This window comes from Balaenoptera acutorostrata, chromosome 1 (genome assembly GCF_949987535.1).
Source record: "Balaenoptera acutorostrata chromosome 1, mBalAcu1.1, whole genome shotgun sequence".
NCBI lineage: Eukaryota > Metazoa > Chordata > Mammalia > Artiodactyla > Balaenopteridae > Balaenoptera > Balaenoptera acutorostrata.
Window position 1 is genome coordinate 53,881,611 of NC_080064.1, and position 17,948 is coordinate 53,899,558.

Sequence of the window (17,948 nt, forward strand, 5' to 3'; positions counted from 1 at the left end):
CCAATGACGGTCTCCATACACGCAGGCCTGTGGGCAGTCAGAAACACAGACCCTGCCGTGTAACTTATAAAATAATTAACTGTTAATACTTGTTGTCAGTGAAACCAAACTGCCCTGGCGGGATGAACACTGACATGTGTGGGAAGGTCAGGTAGGCCCAGTACTTGCTGGCTCCGTGGGGACGGCTCCACCTCTTCTGGCCCCAGAGGAACCTGATCTCCCAGCAGATAGGACTGTGAATCCACCGCTGGCCTTAGCAACGTGGATGAGGTTTCAGTGGTGACCTGGGACAAATCTTGAACGGAGTGGGTGGGAGAGAGAATGAGGGGAGAAGGAATTGGAGACAGTGAGAACTGACTACTTTTTCAAGTATTTTGATGCAAAAATGAGTAAAGAGATGGGACAGTAGTTGGGGCAGGGGGAGGGAGAGTTGGGATCAAGAGAAGATGGAAAATGGAAGAGATAATTGTTCAGTTGTATGCTCATGGAGAGTGGCAGGGGGCAGACTGACGATGTCAGCTGCAATGGATGATCAATCAATTCGGTGGAAGGCTTCAATGGAGTTGAAAGATTGCTGAGTTGGGACATGAGAGGCAGAAAGTTGGAAAGTTATAGTTGAGATGATGAAGAGCCCAGACACTATCTTAAACCCACAGGAAGGTATCCTGCAGAGGGATGCAGGATACTGCCAGAGTGAGGGAGCCTTATTAAATTCTGCTGAGAAGGCTTCTAGCTCCGCGGAGGACCATGAGGGTAAGGGCCTGCTGTATGGATGGTTGGGTAGCAACCCTGGAACACCTAGGTCCCCAAGGACCTGGGAAACGGCCACAGTGTCAGCCTATCTCAGGACTTCCATGTAGGAGAGAAGAATCTTCTCTCACTTAGGTTACTGTTATTTTGGTTCTCAGTTCTTTGCAGCTGAACCTAATTCTAACTAATATAAATAAGTAATTTTAAAAAGCCTGTGTAGCAAAATTACAAAATTATATGTTAGATAAAATAGGATTGGGGGCTAAAAGTAATAAGCAGTGAGAAAGAAGGGCAATACCTGATAATAAAAGGAACATTTTGCCCCCCCCAAAATCGTGAACTTAAAGTCATTTATTAACATACTATGTTATATAAATATGTATATGTATTTAAATAGACTTCATTATTTAGAGCAGTTTTATGTTTACAGAAAAATTGAATGATTTACCCCCCTACCTCCACACATGCATAGCCTCCCCCGTTATCAACATCCCTCACCAAAGTGGTACATTAGCTCCAATCAATGAACCTACACTGACACATCATTATCACCCAGAGTCCATAGTTCACATTAGGATTCACTTTTGGTGTTGTACATTCTATGGGTTTGGACAAATGTACAATGACATGTACTTACCATTACAGTATCATGCAGAGTAGTTTCGTGTCCTAAAAATCCTCTGCTCCACCTGTTCATCCCTCCCTCCCCACTAACTCCAGTCAACTATTTATCATTTTACTGTCTCCATAGTTTTGCCTTTTCTTTTTTTTTTACAACAGAAATGTATTTTTTAATGAATGATAAACTTATGCTTCTGAAACAAATTCTCTAAATATACAATTAAAATTTTAATTTTCTTTTTTTTAAACTAATTTTTATTGGAGTATCGTTGGTTTAAGAGTTCTCTGTTTACCTGCCAATGTGACAGCTAACATGATAAACTACTATGCTACTGATCCTGCAAAGAACTGTTTTTCCTCTAAAACAAAAGAGGAGTGGATTATAGATTTTAGTAAAAAACCTTCACCTCATGAGTCGTGACTATTTTGTTTTACAACCCTAAGAAAAAAAGAGCCACTTAGTCACATATATATATATACATACTTACATTATTTACAAAGATTTACATTTTTCCAAAAATACAATTTATAATAAACAATTGCAGGACAAAATAGTATCTGGTGATAGTGTTGGTGACAGAGTAGAAACTAATGTCTGTTGTTTGTTAGTCCTTGTTTCTTCCATGAAACATTGTTTTTTGTTGTTATAAATTTATTTATTTATTTGTTTTATTTTTGGCTGTGTTGGGTCTTCGTTGCTGTGCACGGGCTTTCTCTAGTTGTGGCGAGTGGGGACTACTCTTCGTTGCAATGTTCGGGCTTCTCATTGCAGTGGCTTCTCTTGTTGCAGAGCATGGGCTCCAGGTGTGCAGGCTGCAGTAGTTGTGGCACGCAGGCTCTAGAGCGCCGGCTCAGTAGTTGTGGCGCACGGGCTTAGCTGCTCCGCGGCATGTGGGATCTTCGCGGAACAGGGATCGAACCCATGTGCCCTGCATTGGCAGACGGATTCTTAACCACTGCGCCACCAAGGAAGTCCTGAAACATTGCTTCTTATAAAGGGTCCATTCAGGTTAGACTTCCAAAGTTTCCTCAAGGATGAGGTAATACTCAAATGGTAAATCAGATGCCTTCTCAAAGTGACTGAAATAACTTAATTAGCATGCGTTTGACTTCATCTTCTGTTACCAAACAACAGGTGCTAGTTCTCTGTGTTTATCTGCTATGGGCGTCCCAGAAAACATTTTATAAACAGCAAACCACATATTAGTGCTGGCAGTATGGCTAAAAGCACAAACCTGTGCCTTGTATTGTCACTCGGGACACAGGTTGACAAAATGATTGACGTTGTCCTTCTGAATAATGGATTGCTAATGATACACTGAATTTCCTGTGAAAGATCACCTTCCTTCGTAACATACGCTTCAGATGGTTTTGAGCCACTCGGACACTGTATTGTTGAAGGACAGTCCCAGGAGTACTGTATGAGTTCTACATGGGTGTCGTAAGCTTCCAGGATCATGCACTGGAGTGTAATGTTCCCGTCAGTCAATGCGCAAGATAGTGTTGGTGATGGAAGAGACTCGATCACTTTGAGGGTGAACTTGCTGTTATTTCTAACACTTGGGGATTCAATTCCGTACTCATCTTCGTCTGATCGTGTTAACTTGAAGATTGTGAGGTTACCCGACACAGTGTCTAAATGAACTCTATCTTTAAAAGATAGAAAAGCTCTGACTTCAGATTGGTCATCCCATTCTACAACTTTATCCTTTCCTCTTTTCCACACGATCTCCTTAAAGGGTTTAAAACTTGATGCGTATAAAGTTACATTCTTGTTCACAGCTCCATATATTACTTGGGAATCACAGCTAATGAAATCCAACTGGAGCAACAGGCAGACCACTCCGAGGGCCCCCACGGCCCACCCCGGGGCGCTCCCCGCGGCCATAGTGGACGGGCCAGCTTCCGCGACAGGGACCCAGCCGGGCGTCGCCTCGGCCTGCCGGAGGGAGAGAGAGCCCGCCTGCCTTTTCTATAATGTCATATAGTTGGACTCATCCAGTAGAGAGCCTTTTCAGATCTGGCTTCTTTTACTTAGTAATAAGCATTTAAATATGCTTGATGTCTTTTCATGGCTTGATAGCTCATTTCTTTTTTAATGAGAAACATTTTTCCATTGTCTGGATGTACCACAACTTATTTATTCATTCACCTACTATAAAACATCTTGGTTGGTTCCAGGTTTTGGTAATTATGTGTAAAGCTGTTATAATATCCATGTGCAGGTTTTTGTGTGAACATAAGTTTTAACTCCTTTGGGTAAATACCAAGGAGTGTGACTGCTGGATTTTTATGGTAGGAATATGATTATAAAAAACCACCAAACTGTCTTCCAAATTGGCTGTACCATTTTGCATTCCTACCAGCAATGAATGAGAGTTCCTGTTACTTCACATCCTCACCAGCATTTTGGTGTTGTCAGTGTTCTGGATTTGGGCCATTCTAATAGGCATGTAGTGGTATCCCTTTGTTATTTTAATTTGCACTTCCCTGATGACATATGATGTGGACCATCTTTTCATATACTTACTTGCCATCCTTATATCTTCTTCAGTGAGGTGTCTGTTAAAGTCTTTGGCCCATTTTTTTTTTTTTTGGCCCATTTTTAAACCAAGTTGTTTGTGTTCTTATTGCTGAGTTTTAAAAGTTCTTTATATATTTTGGATAACAGTCCTTTTTCAGACTGTATTTTGAAAAGCCTGTGGCTTGTCTTTTCATTCTTTTGGCAGTGTCTTTCACAGAGAAGAACTTTTTAATTTTAATGAAGGCCAGCTTATCTTTCTTTCATGGATTGTGCCTTTAATGTTGCATCGAAAAAGTCATCACCAAACCCAAGATCATCTATATTTTCTCCTATGTTATCTTTTAAGAGTTTCACAGTTTTGGGACTTCCCTGGCAGGCCAGTGGTTAAGACTCTGCGCTTCCACTGCAAGGGGCAAGGGTTCGATCCCTGGTCGGGGAACTAAAATCCCATGTGCCGTACGGCATGGCCAAAAACAACCAAAAAAACGGTTTCACAGTTTTGCATTTTACATTTAGGTCTGTGATCCATCTTGAGTTAATTCTTATAAAGAGTATAAGGTCTGAGTCTAGATTCTTTTGTTTTATGTGGATATCCAATTGTTCCAGCACCATTTGCTGAAAACACTGTCTTTGCTTCATTGTTTTGTCTTTGCTCCTTTGTCAAAGATCAGTTGACTATATTTATGGGGGTCTGTATCTGGGCTCTTTATTCTGTTCCATTGATCTATTTGTCTTCTTTTTTTTTTTCTTTTTTTTGCCAATACACACTGACATGATTACTGTAGCCTTATAGCATATCTTGAAGTCGGGTAGTATCCATCCCCCAACTTTGTTCTTCTCTTTCAATATTGTGCATGTTATATTTTAATATACTCCTATCGGACATGGTAGCTCAAATGGACTAAAAAATTAGTACCAAATAAACAGAGTATAAATATACAAAGAGTGACCATGTATTATGTCCTAAAGTTTATTCCTACTGGCAGACAACAGAATCTACTCAAGCTAATTTAAGCAGAAAGGAACTAATAAGATATTAGGTACCTCCTTGATTCTCCAAGAGGGCCAGAGAGCCAGGCTTGTAGACCATGTAGCCAGCACTGAAGTGGTCAGGGCCCCATACAACCAGAAAAAATGCCTAACCACATCATGGACCGCCCCAGCTGAAACTTAATAGCCATCACCTCTGCTACCTGTACTCTGCACTTTGGACAGTAGGGGGAAGATGCCAGTCAGTGCTCCCTGCATGAGGCTCAAGTCTGGTTCAGCATGTCTTCTTGGGGGAAGCTAGTTAGATAAATTCTCTCCACACTGGGAAAGTCACCAGCCCAGACAGTTTACAGGTAAGCTCTCCCAAAACTTTATAGGATAAATAAGCTCTTACACGTTTTTTCAGAGAATAGAAAAATAGAGAAAATACCCAATTTATTTTATGAGACTAGTACAACTTTGATATCCAAATAATTAAGAAGATAAAATTATAAGCCAATGTCTCTTATGAATTAAAAAAATTAAATTAAAATATTTTTGTCAAGTTTAACACTACATTAAGAAACAAACAAAAAACTAAAAACATTTATTATGACCAAGGAGGGCCTTTGGGGAACACCAGGCTGAGAGAAGTAGCCTAGTGTATAATTAAGACAGCAGGTTCTGGAGCCAGTGTGTCTGCTACTTCCTAGCTGTGTGACCTTGGGCAATTTGCCTAACCTCTCTGTGCCTTGGTTTTCTTACCTGTAAAATGAGTGTGATAATAGTTCCTACCTCATAGGATTTTTTTTTTTTTTTTTTTTTAAAGATTTATTTTTTTATTGATTAATTGATTGATTGATTGATTGCTATGTTGGGTCTTCGTTTCTGTGCTAGGGCTTTTCTCTAGTTGTGGCAAGTGGGGGCCACTCTTCATCGCGGTGCGGGGACCGCTCTTCATCGCGGTGCGCGGGCCTTTCACTATCGCGGCCCCTCCCGTTGCGGGGCACAGGCTCCAGACGCGCAGGCTCAGTAATTGTGGCTCACGGGCCCAGCCGCTCTGCGGCATGTGGGATCTTCCCAGACCAGGGCTCGAACCCGTGTCCCCTGCATTATTGGCAGGCAGATTCTCAACCACTGCGCCACCAGGGAAGCCCCCCTCATAGGATTTTTATGCAGATTATATGAGTGATATAAGTCAAGAACTTAGAAAAGAGCCTCAATTAGTTGTCATTATCTCATCAAATGCAGTGGATACAGTGCCAAATAAAGAAAGATGAGACACAAGACTGGCATCAGCAGCAGATACTGGCCAAAGATGACAACCAATCAGAAATCTCTTATCCCTGATGCTCAGATGCCAACCTAGGAGGACAAAGGATGCCACTCTGGGATGGGTAGAACCCAGAATTAACTGTGTTTTGAACATAACGTGACAAAGAAATTATTGAATTGAACTGAATTTCCCTGAATGGGAGCAATCAGATTTTGCATTAGGCAGAATAGGGGCTCAGAGTCCGAATTCAAACACACAGTTACATTTTAGCGCTCCTGAGTCAAGGCTGTGAACAAGGCCAGCTGCATAATTTGCAGGGCCCAGTGCAAGATAAAAATGCAAGGCTCCTTGTTCAAAAAGCAGGAATAATATGCTGTTAAAGGTCCTAAAAACTTAATGCTTTTTCCTTTCTTCCAAGGTCTCTCTCTCAACTTGACATGGTACTTTTAATTTGCTATTTCATGTCATTCAAGTAAAGAAAAATTAAAAATTTAAATTATTAGCATGAATTTTACCATACATCTTTATATTGCACAATGGCAGTTTTAAATGCAAATTTAAGAACATTTAACTCATATGTGAAATCACTGAAATCACCCTATTCATGTTTCAAAGCTCACACATGAATGTGTATTTTGTTCTTACCAGGACAGTGGAAATGCTGCACAAAACGAACCTAACTGGCTTTATTTCACTGCATGATACACACACATTCTACCAACACGCTTCACCTTCACCTTACTAAGTAAGGAAGGACTTAAAGCAAAGGAACTATGGATTGCCCTGACTTTCCTTTTCCTTCTATAACAAGCAGCATTCATAACGTTCCTTGTATTCACTTCAAGTCTTGCTGAAGATCCATGCCTCATGGGCCCATCAGAAGCCACGGGAAGGAGTGTTATAAGGAGGTTCAGTGTGGAAAGAAAACACGGAGGGTAACACTTCCCTTAGAGAAAACTGTTTTGAGGGAGTAATGGAGGTGGGAGCCACACTGAAGAGGGTAGAGTTGTGCGGGGGAGGTCAGGAAATAGGGACAGTAAATATTAACAAATCTTAATTGGCTCTGAAGAATAGGAAAGGGCAGCATCTAGAGAGTTATGCAGGGTTTTGAGGAACGATTCGGTGTTTTGGTTTTTTAAATAAATTTATTTATTTATTTATTTAATTTTTGGCTGCATTGAGTCTTCATTGCTGCACACAGGCTTTCTCTAGTTGTGGCGAGCGGGGGCTACTCTTCGTTGTGGTGCGCGGGCTTCTCATTGAGGTGGGTTCTCCTGTTGTGGAGCATGGGCACTAGGGCGCGCAGGCTTCAGTAGTTGTGACACACGGGCTCAGTAGTTGTGGCTCGCAGGCCTAGCTGCTCCGTGGCATGTGGGATCTTCCCGGACCAGGGATCGAACCTGTGTTCCCTGCATTGGCAGGCGGATTCTCAATCACTGTGCCACCAGGGAAGCCCTGTTTTTTTTAATATTATTTAAAAAATTAAAACAGTTAATTAAATTTTTTTAACTTTGTTTTAATACTCCCATCTGAATCGTAAGTCATTTAACACAGTTTTCCAGAGCATATCATCTTCATTTCCAGTTAAGTTGTTTGAGATACAGCATTTTTAAATCTGTGGATGATGCTGTTACTGTAAATTTTTTTAAATGTTTGTTACTTTTTTTTTTGAGATATAGTTCATTTACAATACTTTTAAATTTTTAATTATTTTTTATTTTTTATTTTATTTTCTGGCTGCACCGTGTGGCTTGTGGGATCTTAGTTCCCCCACCAGGGAACAAACCTGGGACCCCAGCATTGGAAGCATAGAGTTCTAACCACTGGACCGCCAGGGAATTCCCTACAATATTATACTAATTTCAAGTGTACAGCATGGTGATTCAGAATTTTTATGGATGATACTCTGATTAAAGTTATTATAAAATATTGGCTATATTCCCTGTGATGTGCAATTACCCTTGTAGCTTATTTATTTTATACATAGTAGTTTGTACCTCTTAATCCCTTACCCCTATTTTATCCCTCCCCTATCCCTTTCCCCACTGGTAATCACTAGTTTCTTCTCTATATCTGTGAGTCTGTTTCTGTTCTGTTATATTCATTCATTTGTTTTATTTTTTAGATTCCACATACAAGTGATGACATACAGTATTTGTCTTTCTCCATCTGACTAATATCACTAAGTATAATACCCACCAGGTCTATTTGTGTTGTTCCAAATGGCAAAATTTAATTCTTCTCTGTAGCTGAGTAGTACTGCAATTTTTTTAAACTGAAGTTTAGTTACAGTGTTGTGTTAGTTTCAGGTATACAGTAAAGTGATTCAGTTATATACATATATTTTTTTCTTTTTCATATTCTTTTCCATTATAGGTTATTACAAGATATTGAATATAGTTCCCTGTGCTATGCAGTAGGTCCTTGTTTTTTTATCTCTTTTATATATAGTAGTGTGTATTTGTTAATCCCAAACTCCTAATTTATCCCTCCCTATCCTTCCTCCTTTAGTGACCATAAATTTGTTTTTTATGTGTGAGTCTATTTCTATTTTGTAAATAAGTGCATTTGTATCATTTTTTTAGATTCCACATATAAGTGATATCATATGATACTTGTCTTTGTCTGACTTACTTCACTTAGTATGATAATCCCTAGGTCTATCCATGTTGCTGCAAATGGCATTATTTCATTCTTTTTTATGGCTGAGTAATATTCCATTGTATATATATACCACATCTTGTCTATCCATTCATCTGTCGATGGACATATAGGTTGTTACCACGTCTTAGTTATTGTAAATAGTGTTGCTATTAACATTGGGGTGCATATATCTTTTTGAATTAGAGTTTTCATCTTTTCCAGGTATATGCCCAGGAGTGGGATTGCTGGATCATATGGTAACTCTATTTTTAGTTTTGTAAGGAACCTCCATACTGTACTCCATAGTGGCTGTACCAATTTACATTTCCACCAACAGTGTAGGAGGGTTCTCTTTTCTCCACACCCTCTCCAGCATTTATTATTTGTCAACTTTTTGATTATGGCCATTCTGACCAGGGTGAGGTGATACCTCATTGTAATTTTGATTTGCATTTCTCTAATAATTAGCAATGTTGAGCATCTTTTCATGTGCCTGTGGGCCACCTGTATGTCTTCTTTGGAGGAATGTCTGTTTCGATCTTCTGCCCATTTTTTGATTGGGTTGTCTGTTTTTTGACATTGAGCTGTATGAGCTTTGGTATATTTTGGAAATTAAGCCCTTGTCAGTCACATCATTTGCAAATATTTTCTCCCATTCAGTAGGTGGTCTTTTCATTTTGTTGATGGTTTCCTTTGCTGTGCAAAAGCTTTTAAGTTTAATTAGGTCCCATTTGTTTATTTGTCCTTCTGTTTTCTTTGCATTAGAAAACATATCCCAAAAATATTGCTATGATTTATGTCAAAGAGTGTTCTGCCCACATTTTCTTCTACGATTTTTATGGTTTCAGGTCTTACATTTATGTCTTTAATCCATTTTGAGTTTACTTTTGTATATGGTGTGAGAAAATATTCTAATTTCATTCTTTTACGTGTAGCTGTCCTGTTTTCCCAGCACCATTTATGGAAGAGACAGTCTTTTCCCCATGTGTATTCTTGCCTCCTTTGTCATAGATTAATTGACCACAAATGTGTGGATTTATTTCTGGGTTCTCTGTTCTGTTCCATTGATCTATGTGTCTGTTTTTGTGCCAGTACCATACTGTTTTGATTACTGTAGCCTTGTAGCATAATCTGAAGTCATAGAGCATGATTCCTCCAGCTCTGTTCTTCTTTCTCAAGATTGTTTTTGTTATTCAGGGTCTTTTGTGTTTCCATTCAAATTTTTAAATTATTTGCTCTAATTCTGTGAAAAATGCCCATGGTATTTTGATAGGGATTGTACTGAATCTGTAGGTTGCCTTGGGTAGTATGGTCATTTTAGCAATATTAATTCTTTCAGCCCATGAACACAGTTTATCCTTCTATCTGTTTATGTCATCTTCAATCTTTTTCATCAGTGTCTTATAGTTTTCCGAGTACAGATCTTTTACTTCCTTAGTTAGAATTATCCCTAGGTATTTTATTCTTTTTGATGTGATGGTAAATGGGATTGTTTCCTTAATTTCTCTTTTGGATAGTTTGTTGTTAGTGTCTAGAAATGCAACAGATTCTGTATATTAATTTGGCATCCTGCAACTTTACTGAATTCAGTGATGAGCTCTAGTAGTTTTTCGGTGACCTCTTTAGTATTTTCTATGTATAGTATCATGTCATCTGCAAGCAGTGATGGTTTTACTTCTTTCTTTCCAATTTGGATTCCTTTTATTTATTTTTCTTCTCTGATTGCTGTGGCTAGGACTTCCAAAACTATGTTGAATAAAAGTGGCAAAAGTGGATATCCTTGTCTTGTTCCTGATCTTAGAGGAAATGCTTTTGGCTTTTCACCATTGAGTATGATGTAAGCTGTGGGTTTGTCATATATGGCCTTTATTATGTTGAGGTATGTTCCCTCTGTGCCCACTTCCTGGAGTGTTTTCGTTAGAAATGAATGTTGTATTTTGTCAAAAGCTTTTTCTGCATCTACTGAGATTATCATATGGTTTTTATTCAATTTGTTAATGTGGTATTTGGTCGATTTGTGATACTGAACCATCCTTGTATCCCTGGGATAAATCCCACTTGATCATGGTGTATGATCCTTTTAATGTATTGTTGGAGTCAGTTTGCTAATATTTTGTTGAGGATTTTTGAATCTATGTTCCTCAGTCGTATTGGCTTATAATTTTCTTTTTTGTGTGTGTGATATCTTTGGTTTTGGTATCAGGGTGACAGAGGACTCATAGAATGAGTTCGGAAGTGCTCCTTCCTCTGCAATATTTTGGAATAGTTTAAGAAGACTAGGTGTTAATTCTTCTCTAAATGTTTGGTAGAATTCACCTGTAAAGTCATCAGGTCCTGGACTTTTGTTTATTGCGAGTTTTTTAAATTACTGATTCAATTTCATTACTGGTAATTGGTCTGTTCATATTTTCTATTTCTTCCTGGTTCAATCTTGGGAGAGTGTACATTTCTAGGAATTTGTCCATTTCTTCTAAGTTGTCCATTTTATTGCTGTACAGTTGCTAATAGTAGTCTCTTATGATCCTTTGTATTTCTGTAGTGTTGGTTGTAACTTCTTTTTCATTTCTGATTTTATTGATTTGGACCCTCTCTCTCTTTTTCTTGATGAAGCTGATCAAAGGTTTATCAATTTTGTTTATCTTTTCAAAGAACCAGCTCTTAGTTTCATTGATCTTTATTATTGTTTTTTTAGTCTCTATTTCATTTATTTCTGCTCTGAAATTTATGATTTATTTCCTTCTACTAACTTTGGGTTTTGTTTGTTCTTCTTTTTCTAGTTCCTTTTGGTGTAAGGTTAGGTTTTTTATTTGAGATTTTTCTTATTTCCTGAGAGTGGCTTGTATCACTACAAAATTCCCTCTTAGAACTGCTTTTGCTGTGTCCCGTGGATTTTTTATTGTTGTGTTTTCATTTTCATTTGTCTGCAGGTATTTTTTTAATTTCTGCTTTGATTTCTTCAGTGATTCATTGGTTGTTTACTAGCATATTGTTTAGCCTTCACATGTTTGTGGGTTTTTTGTATTTTTTTTCTTGTAGTTGATTTCTAGTCCCATAGCATTGTGTTCGGAAAAGATCCTTGATATGATTTCAATTTTCAATACATACTTGAAAAGAATGTGTATTCTGCTGCTTTTGGATGGAATGCTCTATAAATATCAATTAGGTCCATTTGGTCTAATGTGTCATTTAAACCCCTGTTTCCTTTCTGATTTTCTGTCTGGATGATTTGTCCATTGATGTAAGTGGTGTTAAATTCCCCTACTATTATTGTGTTACCGTCAGTTACTTCCTATATGTCTGTTAATATTTGCTTTATGTATTTAGGTGGTCATATGTTGGCTGTATCTATATTTACAATTGTTGTATCTTCTTCTTGGATTGATCCCTTGATCACTATGCAGTGTCCTGCTTTGTCTCTTGTTACAGTCTTTGTTTTAAAGTCTGATATAAGTATTGCTACTCCAGCTTTCTTTTGATTTCCATTTGCATGGGATACCTATTTCCATCCCCTCACCTTCAGGCTGTGTGTGTCTTTAGATCTGAAGTGAGTCTCATGTAGGCAGGGTCTTGTTTTTGTATCTACCAGCCACTCTATGTTTTTTGACTGGAGCATTTAGTTCATTTACATTTAATGCTAGATATGTACTTATTTCCATTTTGTTAATTGTTTTTAGGTTGTTTTTGTAGTCCTTTTTTGTTCCTTTCATCTTTTGTTCTCTTCCCTTATGATTTGATAACCATCTTTACCATTATGTTTGGATTCCTTTCTCTTTTTATAGATTTTTGGTTTGTGGTTACCATGAGGTTTCCATATAGTAATCGCTATATATAAGTGATTATTTTAAGTTGCTGGTCTCTTAATTTCAAATGCATTTTAACTACCCTGCATTTTTACTTCCCTCCTGCCACAATAACTGTTTCTTTTTTTTTTTTTAAACATCTTTATTGGAGTATAATTGCTTAATAATGGTGTGTTAGTTTCTGCTTTATAACAAAGTGAATCAGTTATACATATACATATGTTCCCATATCTCTTCCCTCTTGCATCTCCCTCCCTCCCACCCTCCCTATCCCACCCCTCTAGGTGGTCACAAAGCACCAAGCTGATCTCCCTGTGCTATGCAGCTGCTTCCCACTAGCTATCTATTTTACATTTGGTAGTGTATATATATGTCCATGCCACTCTCTCACTTTGTCCCAGCTTACCCTTCCCCCTCCCCATATCCTCAAGTCCATTCTCTGGTAGGTCTGTGTCTTTATTCCCTTCTTGACACTAGGTTCTTCATGACCTTTTTTTTTTTTCCTTAGATTCCATATATATGTATTAGCATACTGTATTTGTTTTTCTCTTTCTGACTTACTTCACTCTGTATGACAGACTCTAACTCCATCCACCTCACTACAAATACCTCCATTTCATATCTTTTTATGGCTGAGTAATATTCCATTGTATATATGTGCCACATCTTCTTTATCCATTCATCTGTTGATGGACACTTAGGTTGCTTCCATGTCCTGGCTATCGTAAATAGAGCTGCAGTGAACATTTTGGTACATGACTCTTTTTGAATTATGGTTTTCTCAGGGTATATGCCCAGTAGTGGGATTGCTGGGTCTTATGGTAGTTCTATTTTTAGTTTTTTAAGGAACCTCCATACTGTTCTCCATAGTGGCTGTATCAATTTACATTCCCACCAACAGTGCAAGAGTGTTCCCTTTCCTCCACACCCTCTCCAGCATTTATTGTTTCTAGATTTTTTGATGATGGCCCTTCTGACCGGTGTGAGATGATATCTCATTGTAGTTTTCATTTGCATTTCTCTAATGATTAATGATGTTGAGCATTCTTTCATGTGTCTGTTGGCCATCTGTATATCTTCTTTGGAGAAATGTCTGTTTAGGTCTTCTGCCCATTTTTGGATTGGGTTGTTTGTTTTTTTGTTATTGAGCTGCATGAGGTGCTTGTAAATCTTGGAGATTAATCCTTTGTCAGTTGTTTCATTTGCAAATATTTTCTCCCATTCTGAGGGTTGTCTTTTGGTCTTGTTTATGGTTTCCTTTGCTGTGCAAAAGCTTTTAAGTTTCATTAGGTCCCATTTGTTTATTTGTGTATTTATTTCCATTTCTCTAGGAGGTGGGTCAAAAAGGATCTTGCTGTGATTTATGTCATAGAGTGTTCTGCCTTTGTTTTCCTCTAAGAGTTTGATAGTGTCTGGCCTTACACTTAGGTCTTTAATCCATTTTGAGTTTATTTTTGTGTATGGTGTCAGGGAGTGTTCTAATTTCATACTTTTACATGTACCTGTCCAGTTTTCCCAGCACCACTTATTGAAGAGGCTGTCTTTTCTCCACTGTATATTCTTGCCTCCTTTATCAAAGATAAGGTGACCATATGTGTAAGGGTTTATCTCTGGGCTTTCTATCCTGTTCCATTGATCTATGTTTCTGCTTTTGTGCCAGTACCAAACTGTCTTGATTACTGTAGCTTTGTAATATAGTCTGAAGTCAGGGAGCCTGATTCCTCCAGCTCCATTTTTCGTTCTCAAGATTGCTTTGGCTATTCAGGGTCTTTTGTGTTTCCATACAAATTGTGAAATTTTTTGTTCTAGTTCTGTGAAAAATGCCAGTGGTAGTTTGATAGGGATTGCATTGAATCTGTAGATTGCTTTGGGTAGTAGAGTCATTTTCACAATGTTGATTCTTCCAATCCAAGAACATGGTATATCTCTCCATCTATTTGTATCATCTTTAATTTCTTTCATCAGTGTCTTATAATTTTCTGCATACAGGTCTTTTGTCTCCTTCGGTAGTTTATTCCTAGATATTTTATTCTTTTTGTTGCAACGGTAAACGGGAGTGTTTTCTTAATTTCACTTTCAGATTTTTCATCATTAATGTATAGGAATGCAAGAGATTTCTGTGCATTAATTTTGTATCCTGCTACTTTACCGAATTCATTGATTAGCTCTACTAGTTTTCTGGTAGCATCTTTAGGATTCTCTATGTATAGTATCATGTCATCTGCAAACAGTGACAGCTTTACTTCTTTTCCGATTTGGATTCCTTTTATTTCTTTTTCTTCTCTGATTGCTGTGGCTAACACTTCCAAAACTATGTTGAATAATAGTGGTGAGAGTGGGCAACCTTGTCTTGTTCCTGATCTTAGTGGAAATGCTTTCAGTTTTTCACCATTGAGGACAATGTTGGCTGTGGGTTTGTCATATATGGCCTTTATTATGTTGAGGAAAGTTCCCTCTATGCCTAATTTCTACAGGGCTTTTATCATAAATGGGTGTTGAATTTTGTCAAAAGCTTTCTCTGCCTCTATTGAGATGATCATATGGTTTTTCTCCTTCAATTTGTTAATATGGTGTATCGCATTGATTGATTTGCGTATATTGAAGAATCCTTGCATTCCTGGGATAAACCCCACTTGATCATGGTGTATGATCCTTTTAATGTGCTGTTGGATTCTGTTTGCTAGTATTTTGTTGAGGATTTTTGCATCTATGTTCATCAGTGATATTGGCCTGTAGTTTTCTTTCTTTGTGACATCTTTGTCTGGTTTTGGTATCCGGGTGATGGTGGCCTCGTAGAATGAGTTGGGGAGTGTTCCTCCCTCTGCAATATTTTGGAAGAGTTTGAGAAGGATAGGTGTTAGCTCTTCTCTAAATGTTTGATAGAATTCGCCTGTGAAGCCATCTGGTCCTGGGCTTTTGTTTGTTGGAAGGTTTTTAATCACAGTTTCAATTTCAGTGCTTGTGATTGGTCTGTTCATATTTTCTATTTCTTCCTGGTTCAGTCTCGGCAGGTTGTGCATTTCTAAGAATTTGTCCATTTCTTCCAGGTTGTCTTTTTTATTGGCATAGAGTTGCTTGTAGTAATTTCTCATGATCGTTTGTATTTCTGCAGTGTCAGTGGTTACTTCTCCTTTTTCATTTCTAATTCTGTTGATTTGAGTCTTCTCCCTTTTTCTCTTGATAAGTCTGGCTAATGGTTTATCAATTTTGTTTATCTTCTCAAAGAACCAGCTTTTAGTTTTATTGATCTTTGCTATTTTTTCCTTCATTTCTTTTTCATTTATTTCTGATCTGATCTTTATGATTTCTTTCCTTCTGCTAGCTTTGGGGTTTTTTTGTTCTTCTTTCTCTAATTGCTTTAGGTGCAAGGTTAGGTTGTTTATTCGAGATGTTTCCTGTTTCTTGATGTAGGCTTGTATTGCTATAAACTTCCCTCTTAGAACTGCTTTTGCTGCGTCCCATAGGTTTGGGGTCGTCGTGTCTCCATTGTCATTTGTTTCTAGGTATTTTTTGATTTCCCCTTTGATTTCTTCAGTGATCATTTCGTTATTAAGTAGTGTATCGTGTAGCCTCTATGTGTTTGTATTTTTTACAGATCTTTTCCTGTAATTGATATCTAGTGTCATAGCGTTGTGGTCAGAAAAGATACTTGATACGATTTCAATTTTCTTAAATTTACCAAGGATTGATTTGTGACCCAAGATATGATCTATCCTGGAGAATGTTCCATGAGCACTTGAGAAAAATGTGTATTCTGTTGTTTTTGGGTGGAATGTCCTATAAATATCAATTAAGTCCATCTTGTTTAATGTATCATTTAAAGCTTGTGTTTCCTTATTTATTTTCACTTTGGATGATCTGTCCATTGGTGAAAGTGGGGTGTTAAAGTCCCCTACTATGACTGTGTTACTGTCGATTTCCCCCTTTATGGCTGTTAGTATTTGCCTTATGTATTGAGGTGCTCCTATGTTGGGTGCATAAATATTTACAATTGTTATACCTTCCTCTTGGATCGATCCCTTGATCATTATATAGTGTCCTTCTTTGTCTCTTGTAATAGTCTTTATTTTAAAGTCTATTTTGTCTGATATGAGAATTGCTACTCCAGCTTTCTTTTGATTTCCATTTGCATGGAATATCTTTTTCCATCCCCTCACTTTCAGTCTGCATGTGTCTCTAGGTCTGAAGTGGGTCTCTTGTAGACAGCATATATATGGGTCTTGTTTTTGTATCCATTCAGCCAGTCTGTGTCTTTTGGTGGGAGCATTTAATCCATTTACATTTAAGGTAATTATCGATATGTATGTTCCTATTCCCATTTTGTTAAATGTTTTGGGTTTGTTATTGTAGGTGTTTTCCTTCTCTTGTGTTTCCTGCCTAGAGAAGTTCCTTTAGCATTTGTTGTAAAGCTGGTTTGGTGGTGCTGAACTCTCTCAGCTTTTGCTTGTCTGTAAAGGTTTTAATTTCTCCATCAAATCTGAATGAGATCCTTGCTGGGTAGAGTAATCTTGGTTGTAGGTTTTTCTCCTTCATCACTTTAAGTATATCCTGCCACTCCCTTCTGGCTTGCAGAGTTTCTGCTGAAAGATCAGCTGTTAACCTTATGGGGATTCCCTTGTGTGTTATTTGTTGTTTTTCCCTTGCTGCTTTTAATATGTTTTCTTTATATTTAATTTTTGATAGTTTGATTAATATGTGTCTTGGCATGTTTCTCCTTGGATTTATCCTGTTTGGGACTCTCTGTGCTTCCAGGACTTGATTAACTATTTCCTTTCCCATATTAGGGAAGTTTTCAACTATAATATCTTCAAATATTTTCTCAGTCCCTTTCTTTTTGTCTTCTTCTTCTGGGACCCCTATAATTCGAATGTTGGTGTGTTTAATGTTATCCCAGAGGTCTCTGAGACAGTCCTCAGTTCTTTTCATTCTTTTTTCTTTATTCTGCTCTGCAGTAGTTATTTCCACTATTTTATCTTCCAGGTCACTTATCCATTCTTCTGCCTCAGTTATTCTGCTATTGATCCCATCTAGAGTATTTTTAATTTCATTTATTGTGTTTTTCATCGTTGCTTGGTTCCTCTTTAGTTCTTCTACGTCCTTGTTAAATGTTTCTTGCATTTTGTCTATTCTATATCTAAGATTTTGGATCATCTTTACTATCATTATTCTGAATTCTTTTTTAGGTAGACTGCCTATTTCCTCTTCATTTGTTAGGTCTGGTGTGTTTTGACCCTGCTCCTTCATCTGCTGTGTGTTTTTCTGTCTTCTCATTTTGCTTTTCTTACTGTGTTTGCTGTCTCCTTTTCACAGGCTGCAGGTTCATAGTTCCTGTTGTTTTTGGTATCTGTCCCCAGTGGCTAAGGTT

General features: G+C 37.8%; 1 protein-coding gene across 1 annotated transcript; it reads right to left on the bottom strand.

Moving 5' to 3' along the window:
* Positions 1–1,891: 1,891 nt before the first annotated feature.
* On the bottom strand, positions 1,892–3,299 carry LOC130709028 (lymphocyte function-associated antigen 3-like). The gene has a single exon (XM_057554449.1). The coding sequence runs from the start codon at positions 3,257–3,259 to the stop codon at positions 2,531–2,533; it is 729 nt and encodes a 242-aa protein (XP_057410432.1). The 5' UTR covers positions 3,260–3,299; the 3' UTR covers positions 1,892–2,530.
* Positions 3,300–17,948: the final 14,649 nt, after the last annotated feature.